The sequence below is a fragment of the Trachurus trachurus genome (assembly GCF_905171665.1).
Source record: "Trachurus trachurus genome assembly, chromosome: 13".
Lineage (NCBI taxonomy): Eukaryota > Metazoa > Chordata > Actinopteri > Carangiformes > Carangidae > Trachurus > Trachurus trachurus.
The window spans coordinates 19,625,396-19,639,746 of record NC_139892.1 but is presented as its reverse complement, the minus strand read 5'-3'; the positions used below and the strand labels follow the sequence as shown (position 1 = coordinate 19,639,746).

Genomic DNA, 14,351 nt, shown 5'->3' with positions numbered 1-14,351 from the left:
TCAATCAGTGCATTCATTAACTAATTACTGCGGTTACAGTACATAATCATCTATCCAGTCACACTGTTGGCCAGTGAGTCAGCATGATTATCTCCCAGCTTTTCAGCCATAAAGGAGGACAGGCAATGCAGCGGTTAGATAGTCAGTCAGTCAGTCAGTTGATGAGTCAACCAGTCAACAGTCGGCCAGTTGTTAAGTGAGTCAATCTAACCTACAGTTCAACCTGTTGACACCAGCTACTCCTTTCATCAGACACCCAGCCTTTCTCAGACCACCTCCTACACCATCATCTATAATACCCCAGAGTTTTTTCAGTCACAATTTGAGGTGCCACATATTGTGACGCAGCCAGTATATTCAGAAGCTTGGATATTTTGTCTTCTGTTTATATAATATGACTTAAAATTATAATTACAGAAATCATATATCCTGCATTTATGGTCCCGATCTTGAAGAAAAGCTTTGAAAGAGAAACATTCAATTGATAAATATAAAATTGAGGAAAGTTTAAGAATTCTAAGTTACTTGATTTATAGTGAGATATAGTATATCTATAATCTGGAATCATGTTTAAGTCAGTTAAACACACCATTAAATTAGCTTTTTGTACGTTGCAGCAAACTAAGGCCAAAACAAATTTATCAACAAATGATTGTCATATCCACAGGGGCCTTGTTAGGAGTTAACAAGCCCAGCAAGTGCACATTAGGCAAATTCCCAGATACTCCACAATCAATCTCCACCAATACACCCTGTTCATACTGGCCTTATTTGTGTAAATTTGCATGTATTTATACATGTGTGTATATATGACTTTTTGTACAAGGGTTTTAAAGCCTGCATGTGTAAATGATCTACACCACAGGGCAGATGTCATAATCCCTATAGTCATAGCAGTAGGTTTGTTACCTTTAATTGTCGGTGCAAGGCTATTTTTAGAACGGTGGAGCAGAGCTGCGAGCTGCTCGGAGCTATGCTATTGAGGCTAATGGGATGTCTTGGTTTCTCTCATCAAACTCATCAAATACACAATCCAACAACTCCAAAATGCTTTTGTGGACAAGTTGTGACCTGCACATTCACCACGCTATGAGATAATAACAGAACGTTACGAGACAGAGTTGTTTTAGAGGTAAATTCATGCAAAACTGCTGATGCATGTTCCTGTCAGGGGCAGTTTTTCAGCAAGCAGTCTCTGCATTTGCCTCCAAAACAACTCTCGTCTCGTAACGTTCCATTATATCTCATAGCGTGGTGCATGTGCAGGTTACAACTTGTCCACAAGAGCTTTTTGGAGTTGCTGGATTGTGTATTTGATGAGTTTGATGAGGGAAACCAAGAAATCCCATTAGCCTCCGTAGCGTAGCTCCGAGCAGCTCGTGGCTCGGCTCAGCAATTCTACAAATAGCTCGCACCGATAAATAAAGGTAACGTACCTACTGCTATGACTATAGGTTTTATAGTAATGGGCCAATTTGCCAAAATGTTGAACTATCCCTTTAAAACATAGATAATGATGCCAACCTTTAACATTTTCTGCTGTAGGATTTCCAGTAGAAAGACAGACCCAGTGCCTCAGACAACTGGCCATAGTGTTGAATACCCATAACTAAAAGGGTTTCTCGCTTTACCCTTTCATCCAGATGTGAGGATTCAGAAACCATTCTCAGAGAGAATTAAATGCAGAAGAGGAAAAGTTGAGTGAGTAGGCATGACTGAATAGATTTACAAAGTGACAGAGTGGAAAGATGAACACCTTCCCTTGGGTCACCCCCGCCCCCCCAAAAAAAAGAAAAAAAGAAAAAAGAAAAAGAAAAAGAAAAAGGAAATATAGAAATAATTTGTTGGGGTGATTTCTCCTGCAGGTGCTCTCTGGTGAGACAGAGAGCATGGCTGTGATTGTGGTGTCCTCAGAAAGAGTGAAAGAATCTGAATTAAAAGGGCTGTCCAATGGTCTGGTGGTTTTGTGCGGCTGAATGTCAGATCTTGACAGTGGCCACAGAATCCCTCGCAGAGCTCTCGTCCAACTGTGGCTTTTGTCATGAGAGGCAGACAGCAGCACAGTGAGCAAGGCATCCTGGTGCCTCACAGGCTCAGTGCCAACACACACAATTAAATCATTTCCATACAAAAGAAAATCAATGTTTTAAAGAAAAGATACATCACACAAAAAAAAGAGCGTACTGTGTCCTTGTAAAGAGCTTTAGAGACACTTAGTCTATCAGTCTGTTCTGTGTCTTTCCAGAGGTTTTGCAACTCAGGTGAGTTTGTGTGTCACTCTGTTGCCCTGTCTGCAGACCCGGCATCAGTGTCGAAGCAGAGGCTTCCTCATCATCAGAGGCTGCAAAGAGGAGGAGGTGGCTGAGCTAACATTAGCCAAGGCCTGCTGAGGTCACCATTCACAGAGAAATATGCAGGTGGGGGAGGCATGGAGGTAAAAACGAGGGGTCGCGGGGGTATTGAAGAGAGTTAAAGAAAGACAGCGTGACACAATGAGAGGGGGAGAGCGAAGGAGAAAGGGAGAAAACGGATAGGAGTGTTGGAAAAAGGCAGATGACAGACATGAGGAGCAAATAACAGGGAAGGAACAAACTTGGAAAACACAAAGACTGTTTTACTTATTTTACACACATAAAATGAATGTGATTGGGAACACAAGCCAAACAGCCAAAGTAACAACAACAGAGTCTGCTCTATTAACATTATACACACATATTTAAAATAGGTTTTTGTATCAGGCATAACAACTTGTCTTTTAATTTATTTGACTGCGTTGATGTGTTTGTTTCCTTGTCTTGCGTCTGGCTCTAGGCACCACACCACACACTACAGCAGGGATTTAATACATTCCCAGAGTGTGCATGTGTGGTGGCTGGGCTGTCACTGGAGACATTTAGTGAAACTGAATTATTTTGTCTAAAGACTTTCCTGCAGCATGTGTGGTTGTTTTCCTCAAAGCAGACCTGACCGTTACTACTGCGTCTAGCCACTCGGGGCGCTGTATAATCAAGGCAGAGGCTTTAAATAACCGTTTAGATATTTGGTCACATCACGACGCTACCATAAGTGCGATGACAGATATTTTGTTCGTACTCATGGGTTTGCTGGATGAAGCGATGGGCCTTGAAACAAAATACTGAACCTCTGAAGCTCAAGCATCTGTGACTTGTTTTTATCTCTGGGCTGAAATTAGTCTTTTCACTTGCTTTCACTTGCATCATTTTGCATGCCCAATTGAATTAGACTGATTGCATTTACAGGAAGGGGATGGCCACCATAAAAAGGCTGCAGATGGGTGAAGTGAAATCAAATGTAAGCAGAGGATGTGCAGAAATCCACCGATTAGCCCTCCTTTATCCTTGTTGGTAGAGGGAAAAGGAATAATTAAACTGGGCAGCAGACTGGTGTCTGTGTGAAAGCCATTAGAAAAGACTGGACCGAGGTCACTTCTAAATGGTGATCTGAGGTCAGTTTTAGATTTGCCTTCTAATGAGACATTAGTGTAATCTTCCAGCTGGACAAGTGCCACTCCCTCCTGGCTGTGCTCTGAGAGCTCTCATCATCTCGTACAGCTCATCCAGTACCAACCAGTTTTTTTTCTAATTCTGCCACGCGGCCTCTATCCCCTGGTTCTCTGACAGTGAATACATCTTGGTGAGGACCTCGAAGGCAAATGAACCTCTGATTTTCATGGGTATGGTTAATTGGAATTAATTGGAAAGGCAGAAATTTGGGTGAAGCTGTCCCACAGTCACAATTACACATTATCCAAACTATGTAGAACTGAAAGCAGTCAGAGGGTACATTACCATGATGGTGGTCACAACTACAGTCCGGTTCTCCATCGATGAGCTGTCATTGGACAGAGCATTTTCATTCTGGACCAACACAAGCTTGTCTATGTCGTTCCAGTAGCCGATCTGGAAGAGGCGAGAGGAAAACAAAGGGAGAAAAAGAGGATATGGATGACACAGTGGTGGGATGGAGATATAGTTTAAACAATCAGTCTTTATACTGTAGCAGAGTATAAACAAATATGTTATATAATAAAATCAAGACAGAGGGGAAAAAGAACAGTGAATCCGACATAAAAAAAGAAACTGAAGCTAAGATGGAGAGAGAGGAATTGAGAGCAAAAAATAAATAAAAAAAAGTCAACAGAATGAGCTAACTCCAGCAAATTTCCCATTGGAACTGTAGACGATATTGAGTTATTGAGTGTGAGCCAGGAATTTTCAATAAACACACATTGCTGTCGAAGGAACACTTCAGAAGCCAGAACATGGTGTTATTTCTTTATTATACACTAGGAGCTGCATGTATGTTATTTTCCTGGTAAAGAAGAAATTATGAATACTTTTCACCTGGAGCTTTATTCTCATCCTACTTTGTGCAATCATGAGGAAGAATCATGTTTAAATATTCCTTATTTACGTCACTGCAGAGTTTTATGTGCCTCCAGGATGTCTGGGAGGTGCTCCAAAAAGCTATTAAAACACAAGCTGCAGCGATTCACAATCATAGTTATAAAGATATTTATAACTGCAGGAGGACAGTTATTAATTAGGAATTATGGGGGAAATTATGCAGTAAATGTATTAATTTTTAACAATCACCCATCATGAGGGATACATGCAACGAACCCTGAAAATTACAGGAATACTTCTTGAACACTTAGAATAAATTCATGTCCTTTGTGTGAAGATTTAAATATAACTTTCCCACTGAGGAGTCACACTGGCTGACAAAACAGGCTTTCAGTTTTATGCAGTTTTATGTTGCCAATGGTGTCCAACTCAGAGATTCAAAGTGGTGTTTATCCTTGTTCATTGACCATTTGGAGAGTTTACCTTGCGTGGTCCGTTGCTCTTCAGTTCAAACACGTCCATGGTGTAGTTGACCCTCCGACCATAGTGATCAAACTGAATGTTTCCAGTCAGGCCCTGAATGCGCACCTGAAGTTAGAGCAACAATGACAGTGAGGACTGGGGGAAAATAAACATAAAAGACTCTGAATGTACTGTAAATTCACTGAATGCCTATTACAGAGAAAATGCTAACCACAAACATTTTCCAAAAATAGTGTTACTATAAGTATTTGAGAGTTTAGATTTACAACCAGGTTACAGTAAGAGTTAGACACAAATTGCTTACTGCGAATATTTATTAATCGATTGGAAGTCAATGCAATGGCCCTATAAATATAGCAGTACAAGTTTGTGTGTTAAGTTTGACTGTGGCCTCTTTATCAAAGTCCCAACAAGAATTTAAAATACATCAATGTCAGCATGGATTTCTGGAACATTCTTTCCTTTTACATGCCAGCTGTTTTGCTGGCACGGATATGTCTGTGTGTCTGCGAGTGTGTGTGTGTGTCTATGTGTCTGTGAACATCTGTTCTACTGTTTGCCAACCCATCCGAACCACACAAAACCATACAACATCAAAATTGTGCCAACCTGTTTGAGTGCACGCTCCATATCTATTCCTTGGTTCCAGGGAGCAGCTGGGTTGGCAAGGCAGTCACCGGCGTTGCCACGGCGACTGATATCAATTTTCTGACGGCGAAGGGTGCGGAAGGCCTCGGCCATCACAAGGACGCCATCATACGTTAGCGATGAGGTGTACTGAGAAATAAGAGAGAGCAGATAGAGGGAAAAGATAAATCAACAGCAAACTGATACCTCAGTCCAAGTACATTTACATTTATGGCAGAAGTTGCTTCTCTCATCTTCTCGTGTACAATTTGCTGTTAAAATTCAACGCAACCCCAACTTACTATTCAGAGGGAATGGGAATTACCGGCTTTTACTTGACTTCCTCAGTTAACACCTGTGACCACAAATCTTCACACCACTGCAAATGCAACATCCATGTAGATGTGCCAGTTTTAAATGGGCAGACAGTTTTGAACACAGTCTTTAGGCAAGAACCCAAAGTCATTAAAATTACATAAAAATGTGTTTAAATCGTGTCCTAAATACATTCATAAACTCCACTTCATCAGCGTTGGTGGCAGAGATCTTCAATGTCATTTTCTTATGTAATCCATATTATTTATCCATCTTTTTTTAATGTTGTTTATGTTTATACTCTTTCTATACTACATATTACTGTTTATCTTGTGTTTTACGTATCACTTCACTACAGTAGATGATGGGAGTGGAACTCTGTACAAGCCCCTTGGGCTTCGTTCCCTCCTTGCACTGTTTTTTAACTTGTGCTAAATAAATTCACTTCACTTCACTTCAAATTTGGACTCATAACAAGATTTCTAAAGGTGACTTCCATGGGGTTACAATTTAAAACAGGTCAGCCAAAGACTTAACAGGTCTACTGGACAAAGTCTCAGGTTTCAACAACTGAAGAAGTGCTACAAAGACACAAAAAACAAATACAAAACAAAAGGAGACAAAGAGCAGCCGAGCTTTTGTTTCTTTGAATCTGTGACTTGCTGTTCTGTGGGAGGTGTTGTGGCCTTTAGCATGTCTGCACCCAGGGACCCATTATCACATAAACCATCCCAAGTGAGTTGGAGTAAATTACAAAAATCCAATATGTGAAGAGCCCTTTGAAATGTAATAGCGAGTAAAAATAAAAGAAAGGCTAAGAGTTTATCAGTATCGCTTCTCTAATATAACTCTTAAAATTGGTTGTGATCTTGACAGATTGACAAATTCATTATAGGTAAAAAAAAAAAAAAAAAGAGAGAGAGAGAGAGAAGGAAAAAAAAGCAGCACAGCAGGGAACAGCAACACACACTCAGCAGCAACACCCCCATCCAGCCCACACACAGACACACAGCACCGCACAGACACAGGCAGTCAAACACACAGCAGGCTGCCTTCACATCACAGCAGAAACAAGAGGCAAGATGAAAATCGGATGGAAGAGGGAAACTCTGCTGACGCTCCCCACGCCTCCGCAGGTAGTTTTCTCTCTTACTGACATCCCTTGATTTGTATCCCACAAGGCGTGTTTTGGAAGGCTGCGCAACCATGTCATCCTCCTTTCATCTGTCCCCTTTGAAACTAAAGAAGCCTTTAGGCGGGCGACTGACAGATGACAACTATAGAATCCAAATCAAGGGGAAAACAACAACAAAACTGAGCCAACTAGCGAACAGTTTTCTGTTTTCTGTTTCTGTCAGGAGCAGGACGGAAACACCTTTGGGACATGTAGAAAACTGTGTTGGCTTTCAAAAACTCCAAATTTTGGATAATATTTCTAGGATCCACTGAAACCTCTGAGTACAGTAAAATCCATCACGTTAAAAGAGATTTCCTGTGAAAATGGGGATTTTCGGGGCGCAGTACTGTAGGTTGGGCAGGTGCCCCATACGTAGAGGCTACAGTCCGCAGCCCCCGGTTTGAGTCTTGCATCGGGCAGCCCTTTCCTACATGTCACTCCTCCTCTCTCTGCTCCCCATTTCCTGCCTCTCTCAACTGCAGCCTACTATCTAATAAAAAGGCATGAAAAGCTCCCCCCCAAAAAACTTTAAGAAAATGGGGGTTTTCAAATTGTAAAAAAAAAAAAAAAAAAAAAGCTTTGTTTAAGTTGACTATACTGTTCCATATCAGACAAACGGCTAGATTTATAAATGCTGAATGTACTAAAAGGAAGTATGCAGCACTTTTCACAACATACTGTAGTATGAAAAATGTATGCCAAGAATGTACACTCTGCATTTATACTTTACACATTGAGTACAGACTTTTATGTGTGAACAGAGGTAAAGCAAACAAATCAATCTTTTCATTATGTATTCATACTTTTTCTCACAAACTTGCTCTGGACGTCAAGGACAGCAATGTGTAAGCTTCTGTCTTTCCACCACTTTGGTCCAGATCAAAATGTTTCACCTATTGAATTGATTTTTATGAAATATTGTGTAGACTCTGTAGAGTTATTGCCCTATATTACGGCTTATGACCAAATACCTGCAAATGATATCAGCCTCAGTCGTCATTTGTGTTTAGCAATAATTGGAAAATGTTAACGCGATAACATACAATACATAGTGATTACAGTAAAGATTCAGTCATTAACATTTTCAATCAAGTCACTGTGCTCATAAGTAGAGCTTCACAGAGCAGTTAGCATGACTGCAGACTCTCAGTCTTGTTTTATGTTTTTGCCATATAACAATATGGACTCATCTCTCACTCAAATTATTATTCACATTGTAAAGTAAGATTGGAATGTGCATAATTCAACACAATTAACCAAATTGGAATCAATTACCAGGCAGTTATGAGTCACAACATCAGCAGAAGGACACAGTAATTAAAAGTTACACTATTAGAGGACGATGCCAGTGTCAAGCTAAGGACAGCGTGTGTGTGATTTGCATCCAAAAGTTTGTACCTGTACAAGTGGCTATTCCCCTCTTTCATGTGTGTAGCTAAACATGATGATATACAGTACCAGTATGCACTGCTCCATATTGATGCTTTTCATTGATATTAAAAAATCTACCATAAATAACATAAAGTGGATGTAGCGTAAATGCCATGGTACACCGAGAACAACAAATCAATAAAAAAAGTTATGTCTAAAATTATTTTTTATAGACATACTGAATTTAACTACTTAACTAAAGCTATTGATCAAGGTTGCCTGTTTATCGGTTAAGTATTCAAAACAGATGCTAAAACTATTTATATATTAAACATGCAATTAGGGGATGAGTGGGGGAAGAAAAGGGAAAATGCCTAAGAAGCAGTCTAACTTGGAGAAGATATGTGTAATCATAAGTACTGTGGCTTTGATGAACTTAAAGTATTACTTTGCCAGGTCACTGATCATTTTCATTACATTTCAACAAAATCTCCAGGCACACCGGAGCTCATTTCAGGGCACACCAGCCTACAATCACTGGGTTAAGAGATCTGGATTGACGGCCAAAAGCAGCTAGCTCGAAATCCAGTCTCCAGTGCAAAAGGGAGTCCCAACAGTGTTTTTCACACTGCACATTATTAGTTCTACTTGGCCTGAGGCTATGAGTTGGCCCAAGGCTAACTGAGCTCAGTTTTTACATTGCACCAATTAGCCTAGAGCTATTTGGAGGCATCTGTTGTCACCAGAGATATCTGGGTTTCTGTTGTTGTGTTAAATCATTAAACATGTTTTTTCGTGTTTTTTATTTGCAAATGGCAAAGGTACAACATCTTTTTTTGTGTGGATGCAATCAGGAGAGACAGGAAGAACGCACTTTGTCAGAGCAGTTTACAGGTCTGAGAGCTGAAAACACTAGCAGTTGTGTTTGTTGTGATATTGTTTATTTAAAGCTAAAGATATGTTTACCAAAATTACCATACAAAGTATTATATATGTAAATGTTAAGGGGTAATTTATGCAGCTGACATCTGCTAATGAGAATTCTTTAGGTGAGTCCCAGAATGATTAGTCCATTGACAGGTGAAAAATGACATGCCAATAATGAAAGAATATGATCATCAATATATATTTGCAACAACATCACCTTTTATAGTTACTACGTCATGTGTCTTCTGAAAGTGGCTGCATGCCTGCGAGCGTGAGCCAGAGAGCAAGGGACAGAAAGCTGCAGTGTGATGTATTTTTAATAGGTAGGTGGACATATTTCCAGTTAATATATGCACAAATAAACCGCAGTTGGCTGCAGGTCAGTACCCGGTCAATAGAGGTATGCAGAGGAAGGAGAGAGGGATAAAGAGACAGAAAAGAAGAGCAGAGTGGATAAGTCCTAATACAGGCACACAAAGGTGACAGAGGAGGAGACATGGTGAGAAGGAATAGACAATGAGGTTGGTGAATGGAGAGGGGAGAAGGGTTATACAGTGAAAGAGGCCCAAGTGGAGTCGTGCAAAACTGATGACAAGAAGTAGGAAAATTCTGAAAGGGGAGGGGCGAGGACAACTGAGCCATCAAAGAGGAATATCATGCTGTATAGACATTTCAAAGAAGTCTTTAACCTGGAGAATCTGAATACATCACTTTAACCTTGACGCTAAATGACAGAATCATTGAGGAATCTATCTACTCTCTCACAAGCTAATTCACCTCTCCCATCTCCTGAGGTCACAGTCTGATTGGACAGGGAGCTGCACCAAATGTACCATATCACGCTCTGAAAGGTTCAAATGCAGCAAATCTCCCAGTGACTGGTTACCTGATTGAAGAAGCTGGTGAATCTACACACAAGGAGAGCCAATGCCACCACCACAAAATTACGCTGTGTGTGGACATTTCAAATATTTGTATGAACTGCAACTGTCATTTAAGATATTTCAAAAGCTACTCGATGAGGTTGTGGCTGCTCTTAAGATGTACATTTTGTGGATAGGACATGTTCAATCACCTTAGGTGGGCTATCAGATCCAGGGTACTCTCTCTGATCCAGTTTGTTCCAGCGCTGCATCAGTTTAATCACTATAGGCTTACTGAAGTCCACCAGCTGGAAACCAGTAACGTTTGCCCCACCGTGCATGAACCTCTCCAGAGATATGTCCTTAAAACCCTGAGAGAGAAATAAATGACATGAAAGAAGGAATGATTCAATAAAAAATAAAAAGAAACAACTTATAATCCATCCCAAGCCAGATGCTAAAGAGTGGAAATTCATGAGAAAACCCTCTGACAAAGTATGTGCACTTAAACTGATGTATCATACTCCACAGTTTACCTGATTATTTATACCCCTACTATATGTGAAGTGGCTTCCACAGCTGCGAGTGTGACACTTCATAGTGAAGCAGTCGTGAAGAGGGATCCATTTGGGAATGGGCCAGACACAGAGGTAGAGAATAAAGACATGTGCAGGTTATCCTGGGTTGATGGATGCTAATTGCTAAAAGCTCTGAGAGCCTATCTAGCTTGACCCGAGCTCAGTGGCCCCTTTTTTCTCCGTCCCGCAGAGAACTGCTGTTGAACAGATTTTAGGGATTAAGCTTGTAGCAATACGTCATTTACTGATGTGAGTTCTGGCAACGTCCTACAGCTGTGACTTTGTCGACAAGAAGCAAATGGTTATATTCTAATTCTGGAGTAAAAGGAAAAATGGCACCTTGGTTGGATTATTAAAGGAGCAATAGGGGACTTGGCAAATACATTTTTTTTTTTCCTTCTGATAAGTGCAGATCAGTGAACAGCTTTGGGACAAGTTAAATGTCAAGTAATAGAGGCAAGCAGGGTATTGATTGTGTGTCATTGCAGATTCTCGTTTCGAAAGCTTCTTATTGCTACTATTTGTGTGTCTCTTGGGAGTCCGTCTGATCTCTCTGGCATGTTATAACACTGTTGCAAATGTATTTAAAAAAAAAAACCGCAAAGCAATGTAATTAACTAAGAGTTCTTACCAGGTTTGCTACAATGTAGTGGTAACCCTTCACATGTTTCCCCACACTGACAGCCTGCAAAAGAAAGAAAAGAGGGCAAGAGAGAGACGGAGAGAGAGAGAAAGAGAGAGAAAAAAAACATTATTATCTGTTGTTATGCAAGTAGAGTGACTAACCAGGGTACATTCACAATCAACACTGTGTTAATTAAGTTTTAGGGACTAAGGCAGCAGAGTCAAACTACAAATAAAGGAGACTCCCTCCCATCTGTGGCTCCCTTGCTTCCCCCAAACAGCGGTTGTGGTTATTTTCTTGTGCTGATTAAAAGCAGAAACAGGGATGAGTCTGTTAGGACTCCTCTGGTTGTTGGTACCATACTGTCTCTTTAGCCTTTAAAGAACTTCAGCTTCAGCAGCATTGTCTGGATCACGGGTCTGTTCGCCAGCCTGGTCCAACTTAATTAAAAAAAAAACCCTACATCCTGTGAGAAGGGCGATTTAACTTATTTTAGTAATATCCTTAGTTAAGTAGTTTAATTACAAGAATTAGATTCACATTTTGTATTCACAAAATACAGTTTGGGGAAATACAAAGTGAATATGTTATGGGGCTAATATTCAATAGTATTTTTGCAGGTGTGAACAAACATGCACAAGTACCTTTTTAGGATATTTATATTTCCCTACAGTACAGCATCATAATGCTGTTAAAGCCTATTTGGGTTATGGTTAAATACAGACAACTAAAACAGAGTTTCCAATGTCAACTGCTGCAGCATTATACACCACCTTGACCTCCACACCTTTTCTTTTCCACTTCATGCACTTCAACACGTGTTACCCCTGAACAGCAATTACTCCTGCCTGTCTGCATTGTGCGCCACTGTCAGTGTATTTGTGTGTGATTGCATAGCAGACAGTCTGGCACTGTAATCAAGCCTAACTTCAAATCTGTTCAAATCTCACATGTTTTTTATCATCATAATTTTCTCTACAGTGGAATGGAGTGAAATTTGTCACGCTGTGTTATATTAATGTAGTGCAAAGGCTTAATTAATATGTTGTTCACATTTTTTTCTTCTTTCTGTCTGGCTCACCCACACATAACAGCTATATACTGACACAGACAGAGGAGCGCACACACTCGCACACATACTCACAACCACGGATCGCAGCTGGCAGGGGCAGACAAACAGAGCAGTCTCTGTCTCAGAGCAGGAACACTAGCCAACGCCAGCACTGTAGAGCCCACTGTGATGGGAGTGTGTGCTTGTGTCTGTACGCCTGTCTCAGGATACACTTACCAGTGTATGAGAGTGGTTGTGTGTCTCTGTCTGTGTGTTCACTCACCACAGAAGCCAATTAAGAAACAGTCTGTTGGTCTGTCTGTCTGACTGGGATGCTGCCGCTGACGTGTGTCTGCGCGGCTGTATGAGTATCTGCGTTTACTGCGCCACATGTCAGAGCTCAAGACTCAAGCATCAAGCATGACAGATAATCTAATGAACTTGGACAAGCATAAGGTGCCAGAGTGTGTGCCGTCATATTCTGTATGTGTTTGTGTGTGTGTGTGTGTGTGTGTGTGTGTGTGTGTGTGTGTGCTCCATATCTGTATCTAAGTGTGGCTGTTGGGGAAGCCACATCTTTCATTCCACATTATGAACTCCAGGGGAAATCTCAAACCTTGTTTTCTTTCCACATGTCAGAAAGCATAAGGAGTGCTACTGCAACTAGCTGACTGGAGCAGACGGCAGGCAGACACCAGACACCAGCGTTACAGTAAAATAAAAATAAAAATGATGCAATACTAAAACAATTAGTAATGCAATACTGACTCAAATTGCTTTGCATTCTTTCTACAGGATCTCATTTTCATTACTTACTGCAGCCTATTCTGCTGACTATACCAGTTTAAATTGTAATAATGTGCCACTGCATTGTGGTTGCACCTCATTATGAAATATTAAGTGCAGTTAAGTCCAGATCAGTGATGTGATCTCTGTTCTGTCTGTATTACAGTGATAATAACAGAGTCACATAAAGTTTAACATGTTTAATTCATACTTAATTCCTTTTTAATTAATAATCATTTGCAGCATACGTACTGTATTACTTTGGTGTAAAAACTGTGGCTCATAGAAATAAAGTGGGTTTACCTCCTGATTACACAGCTGACCCCAGAACTGCAGTGCTCTAATAATACTGTTGGCATGGTTAATGTCATGTACTGTATAGTACTGAGTTAGTTTGGTTAATCCCATAATAACCAAAAGCATTACCTGTTCTAGGATGCTCTGTAGTCGCTCAGGCTCCAAATCAATGACATATTTCCTCTCTTGACGTCGATCCAGATCCTCCAGGAGTCGGCGATACGCTGCCTCATTGAAACTCTCCACACAGATTGCACTCACCTAGGTTAACACAGATGCATGCATGTGTGTGTGTGTGTGTGTGTGTGGGCATACAGGAAGGAAATGAGCAGCATGTTGGTATAATGTGAGGCACACACACCAGATGCAAATTAACAATGGTGTTTGTAAAATATATGACAAAAACCAAAGTATTATGTATGTATTGTGTGTGAAGTTGTATGTATGGCGCATGAGATTAAAGGGGTTCTTGCGTGCATGTGCGTGTTTCCAAGAATGTGGGTGTTCGTGTGTGTCCTGACCTGCCATCCGTTCTGCCCCGCTCTCTCCATAATTGCCTGCAGTATTGCATAACCTAGACAACAGAGAGTAAAGGCAGGGGGGGGAGAGAAAGAAATAATAGTGTAGTGAGAGGTAGAGGCTGTAGCAGGGGCATGGAGTAATTATATTTTGCAGTTTTTGCAAGTAAAACCTAAAGCCAATTACCACAATGTGACTACACTACAGTACATGCTTAACTCAGCACTGCGTTTCCAGGTGTTCATTACTTTCCAACAGCATCATCAGCCGAAATCATTTACCATAACAATACTCTAATCTCCAGAAGAAGGCGTAAAGCTCTTAGCACTCCCCGCAACAGTCCTCTCTTAAATGTGACTTTATCA

At 40.7% G+C, this 14,351-nt stretch overlaps 1 protein-coding gene across 3 annotated transcripts in view; it reads right to left on the bottom strand.

The window, feature by feature from the left end:
- The window catches only part of gria4a (glutamate receptor, ionotropic, AMPA 4a), a gene marked incomplete at both ends in the record, with an annotated part of 100,109 nt that overhangs the window by 37,158 nt on the left and 48,600 nt on the right, over positions 1–14,351 (bottom strand). For all 3 annotated transcript variants that reach the window (XM_083985300.1, XM_083985301.1, XM_083985299.1), the window contains 7 exons: positions 3,810–3,920; positions 4,851–4,955; positions 5,460–5,627; positions 10,343–10,501; positions 11,340–11,393; positions 13,597–13,728; positions 13,989–14,041. In XM_083985300.1, coding sequence (XP_083841426.1) covers positions 3,810–3,920; positions 4,851–4,955; positions 5,460–5,627; positions 10,343–10,501; positions 11,340–11,393; positions 13,597–13,728; positions 13,989–14,041 — 782 coding nt within the window. The remainder of the gene's footprint in view (positions 1–3,809; positions 3,921–4,850; positions 4,956–5,459; positions 5,628–10,342; positions 10,502–11,339; positions 11,394–13,596; positions 13,729–13,988; positions 14,042–14,351) is intronic.